The 23,216-nt window shown below is 39.5% G+C and overlaps 4 protein-coding genes across 5 annotated transcripts in view; 3 read left to right on the top strand and 1 right to left on the bottom strand.

Moving 5' to 3' along the window:
• Nucleotides 1–3,010, top strand: part of ccdc39 (coiled-coil domain 39 molecular ruler complex subunit) — a 29,167-nt gene extending 26,157 nt beyond the window's left edge. Inside the window, exons 18-20 of the mRNA XM_080440054.1 lie at nt 1,183–1,362; nt 1,997–2,088; nt 2,783–3,010. Coding sequence (XP_080296180.1) covers nt 1,183–1,362; nt 1,997–2,088; nt 2,783–2,993 — 483 coding nt within the window. The 3' untranslated portion in view covers nt 2,994–3,010. The remainder of the gene's footprint in view (nt 1–1,182; nt 1,363–1,996; nt 2,089–2,782) is intronic.
• Nucleotides 3,011–4,643: 1,633 nt separating this feature from the next.
• Nucleotides 4,644–7,814, top strand: LOC308094100 (uncharacterized protein). 2 transcript variants are annotated; one of them, XR_013933920.1, is made up of 5 exons: nt 4,644–4,816; nt 5,582–5,638; nt 5,764–5,840; nt 6,127–6,413; nt 7,112–7,814. XR_013933920.1 is itself a non-coding variant. In XM_080440559.1 (4 exons), exons 1-4 carry the CDS (start codon nt 4,759–4,761, stop codon nt 6,286–6,288), a joined length of 354 nt encoding a protein of 117 aa, XP_080296685.1. In that variant the 5' UTR covers nt 4,644–4,758; the 3' UTR covers nt 6,289–7,814. The 2 variants fall into 2 exon arrangements, 1 of the variants encoding a protein (XP_080296685.1); XM_080440559.1 differs by having other exon boundaries at nt 6,127–7,814.
• A 140-nt stretch (nt 7,815–7,954) lies between these two features.
• LOC308093576 (uncharacterized protein) lies at nt 7,955–11,866 on the bottom strand (the record flags this gene model as incomplete). The annotated part of the gene is made up of 5 exons (XM_080439908.1): nt 7,955–8,961; nt 9,593–9,671; nt 10,298–10,417; nt 10,601–10,709; nt 11,784–11,866. The coding sequence occupies 5 exons, from the start codon at nt 11,864–11,866 to the stop codon at nt 8,870–8,872; spliced, it is 483 nt and encodes a 160-aa protein (XP_080296034.1). The 3' UTR covers nt 7,955–8,869.
• Nucleotides 11,867–16,954: 5,088 nt separating this feature from the next.
• On the top strand, nt 16,955–22,549 carry LOC308093932 (cystatin-like). The gene is made up of 4 exons (XM_080440338.1): nt 16,955–17,105; nt 18,425–18,523; nt 18,919–19,044; nt 19,761–22,549. The coding sequence occupies exons 1-4, from the start codon at nt 17,004–17,006 to the stop codon at nt 19,848–19,850; spliced, it is 417 nt and encodes a 138-aa protein (XP_080296464.1). The 5' UTR covers nt 16,955–17,003; the 3' UTR covers nt 19,851–22,549.
• The last annotated feature ends 667 nt before the right edge of the window (nt 22,550–23,216 follow it).

Raw genomic sequence — 23,216 nt, 5'->3', positions numbered from 1 at the left:
TCCTACGTCAGGCGTTCTTGGGTCGGCCCCTTTTACGTTTACCGTCTGGTGTTCCAGTGACCAATAATGCCTCAGTAAAGAGTGTGGATTCAGTGCCATTAGCAGGGCTGTCACGATTACACATTTAAGTTGATGATTAATTGAGACACAAATAATTGCGATTAGTGATTTAATTGTGTTTTTGGCATTGCACATATCAATACAAATTCATTTTTGTTTGCCTTTTAGGCTTTAACTATCCAAAACAAAAATTGCTCAGGGCAGATATGACAAGCTTCTATATACAAATAAATTACTGACATATTTAATAATTTTATACTTTAAAAAAAAGTAAAACACATTGTGAGCTTGTTGATCTGCTATTTCTGGTATTTTGGGAAAATGTTTGAACATGTATGAACGTTTTTCAACGATTATGACGATTATTGACGATATTTGCGATTAGGCGATTATGTCATAATTGTGACAGGCCTAGCAGATACCTAACAAATGATGTCAGAGAAAAAAAACTCATCTGTGGACTGTGTACACACAAACACCCAAAACACTTAATAGTTTCATGTGTAAACACAGAATAACAATATACTGTAGGTTATCACAGTTCTAACTTCTTGAACCCGAGCCTATTATGAGGGCGAAAGTTCCGTGAAAATAGCACATCTACAAACTCACAATAACTTGTAGATCAGCTATTACTAAGTACAATTTTGAGGTATTTATTTTGTACTTTACTTGAGTATTTCCAATTTCCAATACTTTTACTTCTACTCCACTACATCTTGGATCCAAGTATTGTACTTTTACTCCACTACAATTATTTGAAAACTTTAGTTACTAGTTACTTTGTAGATTTGGATTATTATTACAAAACATACATTAACCCCTTCAGCCCTATTTAAATTTTGGCTATTTGAAAATAGCCGATCTACAAGCTCACAATGCGTCGCGATGTGAGCTTGCAGATCTGCTAATCTGCCAAAAAAAAAAAATCTTTTGAAATGGGACCTTCTGCATAATGAGTACTTTCTACTTTTGCTACTTTAAGTACATTTTGATACCAATACTTTTGTACTTTCACTCAAGTACATTTTGAATTCCGGACTTTTACTTGTAACAGAGTACCTATGTCTACATTGCAGTGTCGATACTTTTACTCGAGTAAAAAATTGCATTTCTTTGCAGTGCTCCAGGCTGACCAAGGAGGTGCGCTCGGCCAGTAAGAGCAGAGAGGAGACGCGTGTAGAGCGGGACATTAGACTGAGAGAGACGAGAGACTTCAACAAGACGCTCAACAGAATGCTGCTGGACGCCATGGAGGAAAGCCCCGATCTGAAGACGCAACTAGAGAAGTGCTTTCTCCAGGTATTATAGCGTAGATAAACATTCCTGGCTTAACCCATTTTGGGCGGGAAAACCTATTTGTAACTATACCTTTCAAACGGGAACCCCTTTTGGGGTTCCTGCTGCAGTACAGTATATAGCAACATACATTCGTTGTAATTTTTGAATAAATATTTAAAGTTTTTCAGAAAACATAGGTCAGGATTTAGAGGGCTTTTTAGAATCGGCCTCAGGTCTAAATGGGTTAAACTTAAACGGCCACTTTACCCATTTTCAACCTTATCGTTCATATAATTGGTCCTCACTAATGCTCATTATAAGATGGCACCATTCCTGTCTTACTCACTCTGTGTCTGGAGCCGTGCTCTGTGGACAGTCCAGAAAACCTGCCTACCAGTGACATCATCGGTAGGCAGGTTTGGTCATTTCAAACAAGATTTAAAACTTTTTTCTTTCTTTTTTTTTATTACTATTATTAATGCAAGGAACAATGGCTCATATTTCAGCATGTTAACCTTCCAGGAAGAGAAAGGCTGTAGTTTCTATTAGACACATGATATTCTTTGTACTGTGTTTTCTCGTAATGCTTTCAGAGTCAAGTCAAAGACATGGTTGTAAGAATTAGATTTCATTTGCCGTTTCGTTTGTCTGTCAGGCCAACTTGACTCTTCCATCACCTCCATCATCCACCCCCAGCAGCAGACTGAGCTCCAAGACCAGCTCCCCTCGCAGCTCAGCCTCGCCCGGGTTAGTGTCTCAGGCCAAACCAAGGGTCCCTTACAGGATCCAAATACAACCGATGTAATATGCTGTCTAGAACTCGATATCAGAATACCCCCATTTAACATCAAAATTGCTCTGAGATTTCCTCCCAAGAGCCTCCAGGTTTCTACACAAGTGCCCGCTTTGGTTGAAAGTCTAAATATTGATATTATATAATCAGAAAATCAGGTATTGATGCTCTTTTACCACAATACTTACGGGTGTCCGTCTCAGCGGTAAAGTGTTAGTATAGATATCACTGAACGGGTTAAATTTGAGGTTAAAGGGATAGTTCACCCCCAAAATGACTCATGGAGACCTGAATTCATGGATATATTTTTTGTTTTTGTCACATTCCTATGCCAATAATTTGATGGCTTTTGTATTCTCATACGCTCTTTTAATTTTTTTATATTATTTTTTAACCACACTATGTGTACCTAACCAATGTGATCTCCTCACATCACATAACAACAATAGGATTCAGGTTCAGAATCAGCATTGTTTCCCTTTAGGAGCATCTCAGTGGTTGTATTGGGAGTGGATAGAGTTTCTCATTCAAACAGAGTATTTTGTTAAGGATTATTATTCTGTGTGTGTGTGTGTGTGTGTGTGTGGTATATATATAATCTACCACGTGCATGTGTGTGCAACGCGTGCCTGTGTGTGTGTACTGTAGGTCCTCCAGGTCTTCAGCCAGCAGCAGCCCCACAGCATCTACCGTGCGGACCCCCACAACCAGAGCATCTACCGTGCGGACCCCCACATCCAGAGCAGTGGATCTGGGTCTCTCTGTGACCTTCCCTCCACTGACCACCCTGCCTCATCCATCCAGTGCATCCAGCAGTAGGAGCAGCAGCAGCAGCAGCAGCAGGCGCACGCAGCGCTAGGCTGGGGCCATGCGGACCAAATCAAACAGCACAAACTATATTTTGAACCAAATATACCTCTATCGACATTGTGACGATATTGTGGGTGGGATGACTACTGGTGCTTTCACAAAATATTTACACAATGAGATTTTTGATAAAAATGATCATCAATCATGCCTATATAATAATAACTAAGTGTGTAAAGACAGATACAGAATAGCTATCACCCAGCTCTACACAGTGCCCACATTAGATTGCCTTAAGCACCGTAGAATTCCTATTTTGGGTATGTCATAATATGCGAACATCCTGCAAGAATAGTCGATCTATGTAACTCATTGATTGATTGTTAAAAAATAAAATAAAAAAATCTGTTAATATGTAAATCCTTGTGTTATAACGCCCACCTCAACACAATTTTGTATGTCTTTTTGTTTGTTTTTACTTTATTTATTTTCATTTCATTTTATTTCTCTGTGTTTGTGTCATTCTCATATTTGTTTCTTTGTTCGTTGAATTTTCTACCTGGAAAATAATAAAAAATAAGTTACAAAAAAGAATAGTCGATCTTAGTGAGCTTGTAGATCGCCCATTTTCGGTAAAGAGATTTGGTGTTGAGGGAAAAAAGCCGTTGACCAAGTAACTCCTGGTCAAGCCCGGTCAGCTGAATTATGTAAGGTTTAAGTGGTTAAGATGTTCTGATCTGGCCATTCACATCACTACTATAACTATCACTATTACAGTTTAGAACACTAGTGTTGTCCATTAAACTGTTTGCTGTGATTTACTGGACTCACGGACCATTTCCATGATTGCATGATGCTGAGGTTTTAAGTTATTAATATAAGCGATGGTTTGGATAACTTGTGTCGACACTTCGACGACACATGTTCTGACCTTTGAGAAATATGATCAGATGAATGACTTGTATGTTCATTTGATTGTATATATTGATTCAAATGCTCAAATGTTTACCTCTTTTTTTTCTCTTTGCTTCAAATTATTAACTTTAAAACCATAATGTATCCCAAATTAATGACTCCATCCTAAAACCACAATATTTGGTATTTCAGTGCCTATGGAGTTCGGACTAGTAACCATAACAGTTTTTCAGTTTTCATATTTTAGAATGCACAGTGAAACTGAAATCATTGACACTTGACAGCTTTTCAAACTTGTTTATTAATAATTTCCCACACCTAGAAAAAGGAAAAAGACACATGTAATTATCTTTGATTGGAAAGCACTTTGGATACTCCTGTTGATTTTAAATGTGCTAAATAAAGATGACATGACTTGATAGATGTGTATACAATTGCAATGCTACTGCTACCTCTCATATCCTCTGTCAAGTTATAATAAAGGTTAATAAAACAGGTTTGGACCCAAAGCTGATATTTCCTTTTCAGATGTTTTATTGTTTGTTTGTTTGTTATCTATCACAACTTTGTCTTATGGCAGGAAAATCGAAAACCATGTTGGTGTGTTTAATTATGCTTTCAAATGTTAATCATCTGGACTATGAGGAAATGCTCATATTTCCCCAAAATAAAACCAAACCAAAGTTCCTCATATTCTTTGTAAGACATAGAAGGAAATAGGTGTGAGTCTGCTGAGTCATAACCTTCAGGCTCGTCCGAGCGTCAAAAATGTTTGAAAGTGCAGCCAATTGTTCTCCAGCAGCCAACACCCCTTTAGGCTATAAGGTTATGAGACAGTGAAGACACACATTCACCTTCATGCAGGTGGAAACAGACGCACTGTGGGAACACTAGCATACAACATGCTGCTCCTGGTCATATCTGCTGCTTTTCTGGCTCTGTCTACCGGACAAACGACAGGTAAGGAAATTACTATCATTAATTAATATCATCATTAATATCATTTAGATATAAGACGTGTCTGTGGCCAAAAAGAACGTAGCCTAATTAGACTGCCTACGTAGTTTTTGGCACCGTGGTGAAGTTGGTCTCAGGTTGGATATTCACCCAGGTGGATATTCGAACATTTTAGAGACCGTGTATAAATTACAGATTGAAATGTTTAAAAAATGCAGTATCTCCTAGACAAAAGCACAGAAACAGACCAAAATACATCATAATGTTTTTTACCCATGCCTACACATACTCAATGCACACCCTTAATTTTGCCAATTTTTCGTTTTTAATTAATTTCTGAAATCTAAGAAATTCAATAACTTTTTGGTCACATGACTTTGACAAAAAAATAAGGCAAGCAACACCCTTGGCCTTACGAAAGTAGGCTTTTGATTGTTTAGCTACTCAATGAGCAATTTAAATATAAGAGAGAGATCTCTAAGGGCATGATAGCAAAAAAGTGGAATAACTTTTCCAACATTTTGCTGTGTGTAGGCAGTAGAGTGAATGACCAATGAACCCAACTTGATTCTTGATAACTTATGGGCAAATATCCTATTTAGCCCACAAATAAACTGTTGTTCATGTAGCCTAGTTATTTAAACAATTAATTCAAATGTTTAAAAAAAAAGTTAATCTCCAGCTTTGTTCATGTTTGTGTACAACTGATTTACAGTGAGTGACGGGCTGTTAAATAACAATGGGCTATTATTTTCTACCCACAAACAGACCCTGTAACCATGGCATCATCATTGATTTCAACAAAGATCTCACCTGATCTAAGTGGTAAATTAGCTACATAATTATCCTTGAACCTTCCTTCACACAGATTAGAATCTGTATTCAACAATCTTATTTAAATGTGAATAATGTTCAATAATGAGTAGCCGTATTATCTTACTTGTTCCCAGCACTGGCAATACTCCAGGCTACTGTTCAGTCTAACCAGGAACTAAATGCAACCTCGATGATGCCAGTCCTGAAGAAGGTACCCTCGCCCCCAACCCCCCCCCCCCCCACACACACTTACACAATCAATCAATCAGTCAATCAATCAATCAATCAATCAATCAATCAATCAATCAGTCAGTCAATCAATCAATCAATCAATCAATCAATCAATCAATCAATAAAAATAAAAAGTAATAATTAAGATTTTATTTTACTCTTCCTTGGTCATCCAGTTCGATATGTATTTTATATAACACTAAATGAATGCATAGTGGATTAAGCTGGTGAGTTATAACAACGATGCCAATATTGCTGTGTTTCAGATCTCTGAGATCATTGAGGCTCAAACAGGTGCTCGCTTCAGTCTACGTCTTAAGAAAATCACTAGCCTCAGCAGCCAGGCTCCAGACCAGTCTGGACCACCACTGACCACAGGACCACCACAGGACTCATGGCCCACCAGCCACCCCAGTGGTGTGAACTAGTTTTCTTTTTTGGAGGGATACGATAATCATTCCCTGCACGACATGCACGTTTCAATGAATGAAATGGTTAGTAGAGGGCTACGCTTGGCTACGAACATTTTCTGCAGGTCACACTACGTGTATATGTTACAGGACGATTGAATAACCAGGACGATTGAAGAAGGAGCGCTTGTTTTCAGGCAATTCTGTAAAACCAACGCTAGAGGGCAATGCAAGCCAGACTGGGGAGGGTGTGTGTGTGTGTGTGTGTGTGTGTGTGTGTGTGTGTGTGTGTGTGTGTGTGCGTGTGCGTGCGCGTTTGTGCGCACGCGCACACGCATTCACACACATGCGCACGCATGCACACACATGCGCGCGCGCATGCACGCGCCCGCGCACACACGCATTGTTTTAGTTTCTCCCTGAGACACACACACACACACACACACACACACACACACACACACACACACACACACACACACACACACAGTGATCCATGAAAATAACTATTCTGTCCCTATCGGTTTACAACTCGGACGGCGCTGTGTCGACTATCAGAGCATCGGCCGGTCAGCGCGGGCACTCGCGCCTCCTCGGCCTCAAGCTCTGCTGAGTCGGCGCACCTCCGTCATGGACAATAACTATTATCACGTGCGCGTGAACGCGTGTTCAGCGTTCCCCTAGCGTAGCTTCCTGGTTGCTACGTGGGGGGGAACAACAACAGACAGGTCCGCGTCGCATCAAAGCCCCGCCCCGCCTCGCCCCGAAGCCCTGTGCCCAAAAACGAGCGCTCTGTCTTCAATCGTCCTGGTTATTCAATCGTCCTGTGACATATATATAGCGTAACACGGTGGAACACACCACTGCTCCCAGTGACAGTACACTGAGTGGACTGCTTCAGCTCCTGCAGTCTGGTAATCAGGCTAAAACAGTGGTTCTCAAACCTTTTCGTGCCAAGGACCCCCAAATTGATAAATATTTGGCTGCGGACCCCCCATCTGAAAATGTTTTGTGCCAGGGACCCCCAGAAGAGAAGATTTGTTTTAAAAATGCAAAATTATTCAAAAATGATCAAACACTTTCAAGATTTTTCAAAAATGTTCAAAAATAGCAGATGTACAAGCTCACAGCGCAGCACGAAGTGTCGCGCTGTGAGCTTGTATATCTGCTATTTTTGAACATTTTTTTAAATGAGGGTCCCCAGACCCCACTTTGAGAATCACTGGGCTAGAACATCACAAGAGTTCCACATGAAAAACCTTTTGCAGAGATGCTTCTTATATATCCTTCTAATATCAGGTGGTGAAGGTATAGGTGTTTGAATGCTATGCTAGTAGTTGTGTTTTGTTTTTTATCAGTTCAACCATTTCTAAGCCCTGTCAAATGTAGGTCTGAGAAGTTTTTCATTGGATTGTGTGTTTACTTGTAAATTGCTTCTTTTGTTTGTAATGTGAGTTTTTAATCATGGACTCTTGGGAGATTAGACCCTGGTGGTCTAAAGTAGCCTAGGCTACCTCCAAATAAACAAGAAATTGGCAGTGATATTTAAGGCGTTCAGCCGTGCATTCATTGTTTTTCATTCTGCTTCATTTTTAAATCCTGCCGGGTTTTGTTTGACACAGACATTACCAAATATCACATTAAATTAAAAGAAAACCAGTCTGTCTGTAAAAGGGGGAACAACTCATGCCTTATCGTCATCAGCCATCACCTCCTCTTTATAATTTAGCAGCCTCTCCTGGACAACTGTAGAAAGAGCAGCCTGAAATATTTCCCACACCATGAAGTGAGTGAACAATCTACACATTTTTAAACATTTTGCGAAGCCTGCATGACTGTTCAGGCAGACAACTCGTGATATATTCTTCTCACTAACTGCAAACACATTCAACAAAAATATCATTATAATTATGCAACAGGTGTCAAAAGTCAGACTTGAAGTGGTTACTGTAAGTGATGCAGATAGACTTAAATGTCTTTATGATTACTTCCTAAAGAATGCTTGGGATAAGCGAACAAAGAGAACATAATACAGTATTGTGACACTTATTTTGGCTCTTGTGATACAAATGTTATTTCAATATTTTCTTTTGTGAATTGTGATTATCGTGCAGCTCTCATTTCATATTGAGTAACGTTGTATAATTATGTTCTTGGTGTCTTATTATCCCCCAAAGGATGGGTCTCAAGACAAGACACAAAAATAAACATTCATTCATTCCAACACAGATCAGATAGCAACCATTGCTGCGTCGGTTATTAATGCTCCACACAATTCACCCCAGCATCACCTGTAGGCTCATCAACCCCTCCTCCACCCAGCATTCACCTGTCACATACGCTCATCTACAATAGTAAGTATTAAGTAACATCATTCAGTTCAGTTCAGTCATGAACTGTCATTCATAGAGGTGACGTTAATGAAACAGACAAAACAAAAGTTATCATACTTTAATGCAGATATTAACACTCCGAAATAATAAAGCATATAGCATTATATGTATATCATTAATTAACCTGTGGTCCCCACTCCCCTGACCTACTGGTTGAGAATCTCTGATGTATTGTTCTAGCCTCACTCCAGAGAGAGGCTTTTCTCTCAGCCGATGGTGCAGTTAGGAGCGTGGGATTCCACACAGATATATTCGTTGGTGAAATGTTTGTATCCGTCTACCTTTGACAGTCCACTTCCTGTATGAAAAACAAAATGGTTGTTCAACCTGTGACGTGTGATTCAAATGTGAACAGATCCCCCAAAATGCCATTTTTACTTTAACCCCAACCCTAACCCCCTGACCCTAAATCTAACCCCTAAATGCTTAATCCTAACCCTGATACCAATCTGATTTCAATTGTTTACTAAATATAACCTTAGGTTTAAAAATCTTTCTTAGCCATGAAAATGACCATTTCCATCAAGAGGACCAGGACACTTGTCCCTGTAGACGGAATTCCTGGCCACGCCCCCCTACTTCCGCTCCGGTATGCGATAACTGTCCGTGACTTCCTGTAGCAGTCTGATAGATTCTTGTTTTACCAAAGCAACAACCGTTCGTAACGGTTGTTATTAACAAAATGCAAGAGAAATGGCAACATTCGAAACAACGTTTGTCTGGTTGGACACACACACACGCACGCACGCACGCACGCACGCACGCACGCACGCACACACACACACACACACACACACACACACACACACACACACACACACACACACACACACACACACACACACACACACACACACACACACACACACACACACACACACACACACACACACACACACACAGATTCCTCATCATGTCGGAATACTCACCATCTATCAGGTTCTGGAGGCTACAGTAGTTGATGTCACTGTCCAGTGGGTCAACAAAGATCCCTGATATTGAATCCCCCTGGAAAAAGAAAGACAATTAAATCAATGACCCAATACATTAGACTTATTTTTCCGTTTCCTTGTTTATTCTTTTATTCCTTTTTTGGTCATGTTTTTACATTTTTTACAGTGGACTTAAAAATACCATCGTCAGAATAATATTTTATCATCTTTATGTAAAACAGTGGTTAAAATTGTTTTTGTGCAAGCTCCATAATTTTTCACTACCTGTATGGGCCATCCTCCTCCATGGTAACAGATTGCCACGGTTCCCTGATTGGACCTCACCTCTCTGAGTTCTACTACAGTATATAACACAGTATGTGTGTGTGTGTGTGTGTGTGTGTGTGTGTGTGTGTGTATGTCTACTAGCTGACTCAGATACCTATTGAAGGCCAGTGCGACCGAAACGTTGTATTTTCTGCATTAAATAGTTGTGTACAGGATTCTTTTTTGTCTTCTCATGTGTTGGCTGTCTACTCCTACGCATCTGCCCTTTGAAGTGCAGAATGACTTTTTTTTTTTGCTAAGTTGATACAATTAATAAAATGCAAGTTGGAAAACCTATCACCATAGGTAAATGTACAGAAAGGTGGCCTATTTGCCAGTTACTTGACAAAGGTAGTTGACAAAGGATGTACTTACGGTGACTCTACACATGGTGTCCTCCTCTGCTGGATTGAAGATGATCTGAAATGTGTTGCTGAACTTGCTTCTTGGAGAGGTGTGCTTTGCTTTGATCATGTATGGACTGTTGGACACCAACTGGGACAGAATTGAAAGCTTTGATCAGATATAGATGATTAACCACGTGAACCATACCATCAGTATTCTGGCCATGTCATAATAGATGGACATTTGGCAAAAATAGGCAAACATTTGGTTAATGTGGTTAATCAAGTGTTTATTGAAGCATTCAGTAATGATTTCAGATAGATGAAGTTTTACCTCATACAGACAGCTTTGACCTCCATCTATGCAGCTGTCTACGTTCCTCCAATTCTTGATCTGAGACACCAGAGGGACGTACACGTCACGACACGGGATGCCAAAGATCCTAAAGTACACATGTAGTGTAATAGTTATAACAACAATAACAATGATCATTAATAATAATAGTTATACATTATTTCAAAGATAGCAGATCTACAAGCTCACAATGCATCGCGATGTGACGAGATGTACAGTAAGCCTGTAGATCGTCTATTTTAGAAATAATTAGAAACTATTTTGTCTTTAAGTGGTACAATATGACAGTAGAATTCTCAGTACTTATGTACAATGGTCAAGTTACTGTCCACCGCTGAGCGTGTCCAACATGACAAGTATGAGAATAGGTTAAAGTCACAAGGACCTTGTCTAACATGCATGTGACCCCATTCACACAGTGATAACACAGGATATCATCTAAAATGGCACACAGGCCAGCATCTGTGCTCAAACACCAGTAGAGGTGAAGCTTTTAGAATCATTAGATTCAATTGAATATTTGTATTATCATTAATTCAGTGAATAGAACAAAGAATAGAGTGAGCTGATTATGAAACAGTCGCAAACCTTTAATGAATAAAACCTAAGAAATATTGAGTATGTTACTACAAGATAACTAGCACATCTGCGTTGATTGGAGGTGGTCTCCCTACTCTTCCATTGAGACATTTAGATAGACCCTGGAGTCGGTTAGGTCAACCAGGCCTACTGGTTGACAAGTAGTACTGCCTGAAGTACAATATCTCCCTTGACCAAGGAGCGGTAGAATTGTGGTCTCCAAAGCGAGCGACCAGGGTTCGAATGCTGGGTAGGCCCTGAAACTTATGGATTGCAGCTTTAACATCTACAAACTCAGTACTTCTACGACTTATGTCCAACAGGTGTGGATAGATGGGTTGTTTTTCCCCAAAACCTTAAAAACACGACTATACTCATACTGTCAAATGAACACACAAACACACGCACGCGCACGCACACACACACACACACACACACACACACACACACACACACACACACACACACACACACACACACACACACGCACACGCACACGCACACGCACACACACACACGCACGCAAGCACGCACACACACTATTTCACAAATACGTTTAAACAGTTAAAAATGTCTTACATACCAGATCAGTTTGCACTGTGCCGAGAAGGCCATGGTTGCTCCCAGAATCAGGAACGTTGCTACCAACAAGGACTTGGTGTACATGGTGGAGGCTGTGTGGTAGCCTATAGCTGTGTTGGTAGCTTGAACGTTGTTTAGTCTGTGCGGGACTCCTTCCAATGTCTGTTACAGTGGCTCCTCAGCGCGCCAAGGCACATTATACGGGGGCAGAACACAGGTCATGTGAGCAGGTGCATCATTGATTGACATGCTCCAGAAAATGGGAGAGATCGGATCTTCACGAAAAAGGACACATTTAAGTTTTAAAGAAATAAATACCCCATGACATTTTTGTAGCATTCTTGGGGGGGCTTTAAATGCCTTTATTTGGACAGGACAGTAGGCTGACAGGAAATGGGGAGAGAGATGGGGGGAGACATAGAGCAAAGGTTGTCGTGAACGGGAGTCGTACCCGCGCCACGCTGTCACGCTGGATTACCAGCTTATGTGGTATGCGCCTGGACCGCTAGTAGACATTTAATGTTAATGTTATATATTCTCATTAAAATCTTAGTGTTTTGCTAATTATTTGGGGGCCCACTTGCAATATCCTTACAACCCATCAGTGGGCCCCGGCCCACATGTTGGGAATCCCTGCCCTATACTGTATAACAAACAGTATAATAAGCAATTTTGTGCTGTTTTGTACACTGCAGGCAGTATTTCACCAGTATGACTAAGAATGTCTAAGCATTCACAAGTGACCACACTACAATTAAAACAGGTTTCTTTACCATGGGGTTAGTCTGGTGTTGCCAGACGATCATAAAGCATTTAGACCAGTGATGTCAAACTGGTGTTTCGCGGGCCGTTTGTGGCCCGCGACGTCGTCAAATCTGGCCCGCGAGGTGATTTGAAAAAACGGCATTTAATACTACCTCTAATGGAAAAAAAACGAGAGAGAAAAAAAAAAGGCAGAGAAAAACGCCAGCGCCCAGCAGCTCCTTACTGAGGCTGCCTGGGGGTTGAATACTGGACAAACTTGTTATGTGAGAACAATGACCAAGCCGTGAAGCCACAGCCAAGGTCATTAACATACAGAGGACCATCACCATTCAACTCTACCTGAAAGAACGCTTTTTCAACAGCATCACAAATCCGGTAAAACACCATTGTATGGAGAAGTATATGTCAGTTGCGTCTCTCGATCATCTGGAGGAGTAGAGAGTGGCTGCATTCCTCCCCACAGCCCGCTCCCCCCACTTTGTAACCAGTGTTGCTGTTCTAATCTTGAAAGCTAGAATCCATTTGTCAGAGGGTGTGACATTAGTAGGATAACCAGCGGAAGAGCCTGCAGGGCTAAATAATTAACACCAGCTGTGAACGCTTGACTGTGTGTGTGTGTGTGTGTGTGTGTGTGTGTGTGTGTGTGTGTGTGTGTCTCTTTCTGAAATGAAACTGAAAGCAATAACCGTTTTTTGATGCGCAACACAGCCCTCGTTTAAGTGAATTGCTTTCACCTGCTGTTGCTGTGCGTTGTGTGCGCAACAGGGCATATCTCCGCCAAGCCAGAGTGACCTACCCAGGCCCATGAAATTCATATAAAGGCATAGTAGCCAATTAGAATGAAATCTGCAAAAACGGACTCATATACTGATACAGAACCATATATTGGCTATATATTATCGTTGGAAATCTTGTATGTTCCTTTTTTTATTATTATTTAAAACAATTTAAAATCGTGAAAATAGCCAAAATTACAACACCAAAGGCCAAGTGGCCTTGCCCCTAAAATGACGAAATTCCAGGCCTGAACTGCAGACATTATATTGCCTTTTGTTAGGCTATTCAATGTTAGTTTTAATTTCTTGAAATCCTATTTATTTAATTTGCAATACTTCAACTGTATGGCATGCTAAGGTTTTGAGACATATTGTATTATATTACTACACAATAGTAAATAAATAATTCTAAAAATATGCTTTAAATAACTGATCTATGGATTATAGTTATGATAAGTGTTGCCATAATCATGTAGCTCTACAACAGAGGCATAGCCATGACAGAAATGGTACAAAATAATATTTAAGAAAATGTATATATATATTTTTTAAATAATCATTTTCAGCCATTCGGCCAAGTGTTTCCTATATTCGGTATTCGGTTTCGGCCAAGAATTTGATATACTGTAGTTATAGCAGTGACTCAGGTGCAGTGGAGTAGAAGTAAAAGTACTGGAAATACTCTAGTAAAGTAAAAAATACCTCTTTACTAAATCTTTACTTAGGTACAGTACTTGAGTAAATGTAATTAGTTACTTTACACCACTGTTGTTCTATAAATCTAATTATTTAACCACCCACACACATTACCAGGTATTGTTTAACTTCAAATTGAATTATTCTACTTAAAATGGTTTATTATTATCATTATTATTATTACACTTATTATTATTATTATTATTATTATTAAAAATTGCATTGTTTGTTTTTAATGTCAATATAATTAAAGTAGCTATTCTTCTTAATACATAAAAAAAAAGGTGATATGCATAGTTAGTAGCAGTGTCTGAGTACGTGTGAGCGCGCATGTGCGTCCGCAACTGGTTCCGGCCCCCATCAAGTCACCATTTGACCAATCTGGCCCTCACCCCAAAATGAGTTCGACACCCCTGATTAGACACTGACTTGTGAGTCTAATGGAGTTGTGCAACATGTCCCCTCAATACTAACACATATAGGACACTGTTCCCCAAACAATGGGTCAGGATTATTATTTTTTTCACAACGCGTCACATTCGTGACTCGTTGTGAGCTTATAGATCTGCTATTTACTGAGCATGACACCGGCACGCAACTAAGTATGACTGAGGCTTTAGGCTCAAAATCTGAGCTATCACATTGTTCTGAGCTATCACATTGTTCTGAGCTGTCTCATTGTTCTGAGCTGTCACATTGTTCTGAGCTATCACATTGTTCTGAGCTGTCACATTGTTCTGAGCTGTCTCATTCTCCCTCTCATGCTTGTCCATGACTGGCCTGTGGGCTGCATGATTGGTGAAAAATATCCAATTGTGATCTTTCAGACTGATATTGTGATCAGGATTCAATTCACGATGTAATTATTAAGTTAACCTTCGATTCTGTTTTCTGCTAACAGTATAATTACCACAACATTAATAAATTGACATTTAAAGGACCATACCAGTGTTATTGCATGTTTAGCCCATTGAAAACAGTTTGCATTCAGTATACTGAAATGAATGAGACCAACGGCTGCTTGAAATATCAATAAAACTGGGAATTGTCAGCAGTAAAGTATACAGTTTATGACTTCTAGACAGAGAGCTAAACATAAAAAATATAAATAAAACATACATTATGTTCCTTTTCACACCTTTTGACAATGGTGACATATACAGTAGCACATGGCTAACATTCTATATCAAGGGTTCCCAAACTGTCTCATTTTGTGACCCAAAAGATACATTTGGTGTCTATCCAGGACCCAAACATCCATACATTATTATAAAATACATTATGAATTAGCCTTAAGACCTACTGTATTTAGGAGTGAAAAATAGAAGCAATGTGTGTTTGTTTGTGGAAGGCAGTTCAAGCAACAGGCATTTTAATGTCCGGTGTTCTCATAAACATACAGGCATGTTAAAAATAGCTCGCTGGAAGCCTGCTGGTCTTGGCCTTGAGGCTGTGAAACCGTGTGCCGGATGGTAGAGGTTAAGTACCCAATCTGTTCGTGAGTTTTGTTTTTAGTTTTTTCCAGTCAAACAGGTTCCCCCAATAGGAAACTAAAATAGTAACTAAATACTGAAGCCAAACTAGAAGCAGCCAATCAGCATAGTAGGTTCTGTCAGGTTCTGTCAGTGCGTTCACAAAGGGCCTATAATTATGATGATTGCTTCACGGGAAAATCGGTGATGCTACATTCATCAATTATGCCATGAATGAATCTGTGGAATGCATTACCTCAAGAAATCAGGGAGGCAAGCACAGTCAATCTTTTCAAGTGTCAAACCCATCTCTTCAACATAGCCTTTAATTACATCTTCTTTTGTATTGAACAAATATGTCTTTGTTATCATTTAAATTTATTGCTCCTCTGCTATTTGCACTGACTGACTTGTTCAGCACTTTGCTGTTGTTGTTGCTTTTACATTTTTAATGCTGTACGGTACTGGACTTTGAGCTGCATTTTTACAGTATGTATGAAAAGTGCTATAAAATAAAAGTGCATTATCATTATCACTTCCAATTAGAATGCTATTATAAAATAATCAAAATGTAACTAAATTCACCCAAATGTACATAATCTGAAGTTTGCACCTCAAATGAATAGATTTGTGTTTGTGTGTATAGGTTTTTCTCCTGCTCCTAACCAACCCTCCTTCACCATCATGGTTATGAGGACTTCTCTATTTCATGTGTACCAGATATGCCAATATCAACCCACCTGCCACAGCTGACCCTATTAAAACTTTCTGTTGAGTATGCTTCCAGGTTCGGGGACATAGTCTACAGTACGTATTGCAGCTTTAATAAAAGACAAAAGAATGTTCACTGAAAACAAGTCTTGGTTGTGTTTATAACCTTTTCACACAAAGTCTGTATTTGTTACTGTATTCTCGCAGGCTTCTTGACTTCTCACCTGTGCTGGGTGAGTAGCTACACATATATGTTGCAATCAAAGCACAGAAACACTGTGAAAGCAATACCAAATTCACTGGACCACTGGTTCCTAGGGGTCTTCAGTTAAATGATTGATAAACAGGAAGCAAAGGGACCCTTATGGGTCTGTAACTCCAACAGTGTTCACTGAGTTAAATGAACACTGAATATATGACAGCGTAGATTGGGGTCCCAGAGATTTAAAAAGAATCGTATCAAATGATGGTCTGTGACTTAATGCATCTCAAACTGAGTTTTTTTTAATGAAAAAGTTTGAGAAACACTGTCCTAGTGCATGGAAATCGATGAGTGGAGGAACTTGCATCAGCAGAAAACATCAGTCGGTACACAGGTTTTGGAAAGGAACACGCCCTGATGGGTTAACAAAAGTCACGCATCTGGTTTGCAGAGATTATATATTTGCCTCCTGGGTCCCACCCCTAGACAGACAGGCTGTGACGTCAATGGTTTTAGGATAGCCTACACTAACTGCTACTGCAGGTGTCAGCCTGGGATGTTTTTGCAATTGCTTACTTTGTTCAGAAGATTTGACAAACATGATTTGGAAGCTTGTTGTGCTGGCGATGGGTTTTGCCATAGGAATATCAGCTTGGGGAAGTACTTGGATTAACACAGATATCAATGAAGGCGGGTCCCAAGTAAGTACTTTTACTCTCACATTTTGAGGAAATTAAAAGGTAATTTTTTATGCTTTTACTGCCCTTCCTCATGGCTTGAGAGCTCTGGAGATATATGGGTATATTTAAGAACCACCTAAAAACACTGTTTCAACAAGCATTTGGGGAATGTCATTGAGCTTCTCGGTGTGGAATGTTTGCTGTTTTGTTTTCCTGAGATGCATTGTACAGTTTGTGTTTTTGTTGTTGTCTCCGCCAGGCCGAAAGGCAAAGGCGAGGCTATGTTTTGCACCCTGTCCGTCCGTCCGTGTGTCCGTCCGTCCGTCCATCCATGTGTGTGTCCGTGTGTGTGTGTGTCTGTCTGTCTGTGAGCAGCTAATCTCCGGCACTGTTGGCCCGGTCGCTGCGAAACAGTGCACACACACTCCCTGGATGCCAAAGCTAAACCTCTGCCCCGAATAGTTCAGATTGGCCCGTTAGAGCGCTACCAGGAGGCCGATTTTTGGAAAACACATTTTTTACTCCTGCAGATTTTGTCCAAACATCACACAAATCGGTACACAGTCTCTATAGTCATGTGATCAACACGGATCTGTCCGATTTTCCATATTCCATCCTGATTGGCTAAGATTGGCTTCCAAAGTTTACAGGATTGGTTAGTTGCCTCAAAATGCCTCAAATCATGAACGCAGCATGCGATTTCCATGAACTAGGCCGAGGAAGAAATGCCACCCTTTTCACATTGGCCTGTATAGCACCACCAGCAGATCTAATTTAGCAAGACACATTTTTGGAACAAAATGCCTCAAATCATGAATGCAGTGTCCGATTGCCGTGAAAGGCCCAAGAAGAAATGGAACCCTTTTCATGTAAAGCCCTGTGTGAGTTCTCTCTGTGAAAAGTGCTATACAAATAACATTTACTTACTTAATTACTCCACTACATTTAGAGGCAAATATTGTACTTTATACTCCACTACAATTATTTGAAAAAGTTCCTGGTTACTTTGCAGATAACATTATCCACTATCCATTAGCCCTATTTTGTACATTGGCTATTCAAAAATAGCTGATCTACAAACTGTGTCACAATGCAATGCGTTCCAGGGGCCTCCTGGTAGCAAATCTACAAGCTCAAAATGCGTCACTTTGCACCGCGTTTTGCACCGTGTTTCGAGCTTGTGGATCTGATTCTTTTGTTCCTTTTTGCGATGCTGTAGTATGATCAAGTAGGGTGTTCATTTAGGAAAAAACACAAAGTGTTGGAATATGGAGATAAGAGGTTTCTGCCCACCAACAGCGATAAGTAAAGATCTGAGTACTTGTTCCTCCACTTCCCAGGTGGCCTTGCAGTTTGCCGTAGACAAGTACAACCAAGGATCAAACCACACCTACCTCAGCCAAGTGTCCAGAGTGATCGGGGTCCAGAATCAAACTCAGGTTGGGATCTTTTGGAATGATGGATTCGTTCATATTCTCATGTTGAATGACCTAAAAGCAAGTCATATTTAAAATATGATATGCTTTTAGAATGATAAGAAATATGATATTTTCAACCGGGCTAAGTTGCACGTGATAATGGGTCTATTGTGGTTATTTGGAAACCCTATTTTTAAACCCCTTTTTAAAAAAAATCTCTATCTTGAATGATTTTATATTTTATCTTGCATTGTTGGAAGTCCAAGCATTAACAGCAATGTTTGCTGCTGGATCTATTATTGTGGATTTCTTTATTATGTTTTTTTGGGGGGGGGATTTTGATATTGGGTTTAAGTGCACCCCTAAAAACCCCAGCATCAGTTTGAATCCATATCTCACCCTCTTCTCCCTTTCAGGGCGTGAATGGCGTGAACTACAAATTCACTGTGGAAATGGGAAAGAACACATGTTTAAATGGCACTACAGGGCAACGCATTGAAGGCATAGACTGTGTGGTACTTGCTGACCTACAACTGGTTCAGGTAATAGCTCAATCTATCGTCTCTGTCGGGTGGAAACCTCATATGTCCAAAACGGTTACTTTTCAGGATTCTACTTAAAAAATAGCAAAAGTAGCAGATCGACAAGCTCCAAACGAGCTTGTAGATCTGCTACTTTTGATGCTTTTGTGTGACGCTGTGGTATCATCAAGTAGGGCATTAATTCACGAAAAAACACAAAAAGTTAAAATATGTAGGTTTCTGCCCGACGGTTAACAAGAAATGTGTGTTTATAGATTACGTGTGTTTGTCTGATGTAACAATGCTTCGTGGCAATAACTTTTATACCACTGGAAAGCCTGTTATTTCCCTTTGTAAGGATCATGCATTTGTGGGATGAGCATCCCAGCTGAATAAGCAGAAGTAGCTGTTTGGCATTGGCAGAGATTTGGCAACTTTTTCATGCGCTCAACCCACAACTTTGCATGTTCCTTACAAATGGGGCACCTTTTAAAAGGGAATTAAACAGGCTTTCCAACGGCATAGATTGTGTCGCAAGAAGCATTGTTAAAACCATCTTTTTGTTATATTTATCTGTCTACAGTAAATAGATTAATTTGTGAAAAATGGAGAGAGAATTTACAAATGTCACATCCGGTTTGTGACCGGATGTGACTTTAGAGTTAATATATGAAATTATTTCAAAACATAAATGCCCATTGTGAGTTTTTATTTATTTATTGTTTTGTGCCCCCCAGTTTTACATGTGCCGATTTACTGTGTGGAGCCAACCATGGGCAAATCTTACTGATCTGACAAGCCAATCCTGCGATGAGGCGAGCAAGTGAATCTTTAAGGTTCTCAAACATTTTCATGTCAAGGACAGCCAGATTTGGCTGCGGAACCCCATCAGAAAATATGTTGTACCTGGGACCCTTATACCCCCATATTTGTGTTAAAATATTTCAGAAATATCAACATACAAGCAGATCTGCAAGGTCACATATTAACACATTTTGCTGAGGACTCACTGGAACACCGTCAAGGACCAGCAGATTTCTCTGTAGAAAAGTATTCTTAACTGCTTGTTCCTTATGTTGTCTCATTCTCAAGATGTGAAAGAAAGGCTATTTTTATTTCATATTATTTTAATTAAAGGAGCTACACCATGAATTTAAAAAAAATATTTGATATTTAATATCATATGGTGTATGTCCCTCAAACCTTTTTCAAAAGGTTTGAGCCTAAATCATCACTCAGATATACTCATCCCAAGTCAATTGTCTCTGGCTTATACAGCACTTTCAGCTGCAATACCAAAACGTCCTCTTGTGCAGGGGGGGGCTACTGAGCAATTCTGTCTGTTAATAAAAAAAAATATTTAAAAAAATTATTTAAAAAAATATATATATATGGAAAAATTCTGCATAAAAAGAAGCATCTAAGAAAAATACAAAATCGAAAAAAAAACACTTTGAACATTTTTGAACAATTCCACCAAGTGTTTGAGGTGCCTGTTTCACCCACTTCCGGGGGGCGGAGCCAAAATCCGAGCCCAAAGTATTTGTTCGTAGACCCCCACTTAGGGGGGTTAGAAAAAGTTTCGGAGCGATTCGGGCACTTTTCATTTAACATTGGGTTTGCCATCATTAATGTTTGTGACATCATAAACATTTCCATTCTGAGATCGCCTGTTCAGACACGCCCATTCTGGAAATCCATGAAATGAGAAGGAATGACTGAATTAAAAAAAAAATCAGTCATTCCGGGTACAAGAGACACTGGGGACCCCAAAAAATACAAAAAAGCAAGAAAAAAGTGATTTTCATGGTGTAGACCCTTTAAATATTTGTAGAGATGTTTTTTTCCGTTTTCTTTTTACACCTGGTTAGATTTGTTTGACATTGTTGATGTTGACAGTCTAGGGGAAAGAATTCCGCGACAGCACTGCTCCTTTTGGCACCTTAAAGGGATAGTTCACCCAAAAAAATTACTTATTTTCTATCAATTACAGTTTACACACACGTGAAGCCTTGAATTCCTGGAGTTGTTTTTGTTTTTGTCGCATTCCTTAAGCCAATAATTTGACGGAGACTCAATGGAGACTCTTGGGGTGAATAATATAAAAAAAGGCATTTTGGGGATGAACTATACCTAAAGCAGTAGTATATATATTTTTGGGCGGTGAAACCGCCCCTATAAGTGAGGTTTGGAGATTTGTACAATTATCCTGCGCTGTGATTGGCCAATCACAATCTATTCAGGACTGTGATTGGCCAGTGTCACATGACACATGTGCATAGCCCTATATAAGAAACCATAACTTTAAAAAAAACCATAAATTGGTTTTTTTAAAGTTATGGTTTCGTCCATCATAAAGAGTGTTTCAATAAATGTATTTATCTTTTGTACATGATTGGTTGACTCCATTCAGTATTGTGATTAGCTAGCAAGACACCGCCCACTTCACACAGGGTGTGATTTTTTGTATACAGTATATATTTGGCCGCGGACCCCCATCTGAAAAAAGAAGATTTGTGTTAAAAAAATCATTTTGCGATATTTTTAAATGGTTTAAAAATTAGCAGATGTACAAGTTCGCAGCGCGGCACAAAGCACAATACCGCCCCATCGGGCGGAGTCAGGTTAATGTAAACCTACTTATTATTGTCATTTGGGTGCCTTCGTGATGTGTTTTCCACAGCAATGGATGTTTAGCATTTCAGGTGGCAGTGACTTAATGTTTAGTAGCTAATGCAATACCTTGTTGCTTAGGGCTACTGAGACAAAAACATTGTTTTTCTCAAATCAGCTTGTGCCATCAAGTAGGCTAGTAGACCTATTGCCAAATGTTCTTGTCATATTGTGTGCATTAGATAAAGGACACATGAAGGATGCATTATCATATCTAAATTGGGTGAATACATGAGTGGGACACTTTCTGATCATTTAAATGTTGCATTGTTTTAAGTAATGATCCAAATGGCTTAAATGTTAGTGCTACAGAAACAAAACGTTTTTTTTTGGTAATGAATGTATATAAATGTACCAGGCTCAAATGTTGGGCAGACGACAGCCATTGTATACCAAGTGCTTGCCATGCCTTGGTTTATCATGTGGTAGATAGCCACAAGGAAACAAACAAGATGAAATACCCAGCCTGTCATGACACAGTCTGTCTCTTCCTGAATGTTTCTGGGAGTGACTGATTAGTTAGACTTGGGCCCACAATACACATAAACCCCATACCACAATACCATAACCCCATACCCCATACACACAATACATGAGAAAATGTAAGTGTCCCACTTTACCTGTATCACCATTATGTACAAATGTATTTATTAATAACTATGTTGAAATTCACAAATATACATGTATATTCTTGACAAGTTTGTCGTGTCAATTCAGTAAAAGCTAAGGTGTGGCAAAGAGCCCTGTAGCATCAACATAAATGGCCAGGAAACACTAATTTCAGTAGGCTATAGATAGTAAAGTTACAACAGTGTCACATGACAAACTGCATCATCTTTTAAACGTCTTCAATTAGAATTCTTTAAGACACATATTGTATGCAACAATGGCAGCCAAAGAATCTTCTAAATTACACAGCAAACAACGGTGTGGAACTAAGATTACTCACTTTAACATCTCAATTATAGATTTACTTACAAGGCTTAAAGTTAAAAACATGGGTTGAGACAACTAAGCTTTCAAATGCAGTCTCACCCTCCTAGGTTATTTCTGATTTGAGCAATCAGCACCATGAACAGTGTCAGGGTCAGAGAGCAGAATTGTATTCACAGTGGGGATTTCACAGAAAACTGCTTTTTCTTTTTCAACTCATCATTGAGGCAGGCTCTGTTCATTTCAGTTGAAATTAATTAAACATTGCAACGTTCCATCCATAGTATGCAACAATATGAATAAGCCAGACCGCAGTAATAACATCAGAGTCTAACTGATGACTTAAAAACACATCAGCCTGGATCAACCAGCGCATGGTGACACAGGTCTTTCAGTTTTTCGGGTTGTCTTCTGAGGGCCTCTCTGCATTTTTAGAGCATGCCATGCCAGAGGTCTTGTGTTTGTTAAGTTAACATATATCATGTCATATAATAACATTTGTGTCTAGAATACAACAACATTGAAAAATTGACATCTGAAGGATAGGATATCTTCTGAAAGATACATTTACTCTTATGTATGCAATA

This window comes from Gymnoscopelus braueri (genome assembly GCF_963280865.1).
Source record: "Gymnoscopelus braueri genome assembly, chromosome: 10".
Classification (NCBI taxonomy): Eukaryota; Metazoa; Chordata; class Actinopteri; order Myctophiformes; family Myctophidae; genus Gymnoscopelus; species Gymnoscopelus braueri.
This window is presented reverse-complemented; position numbering and strand designations above follow the sequence as displayed.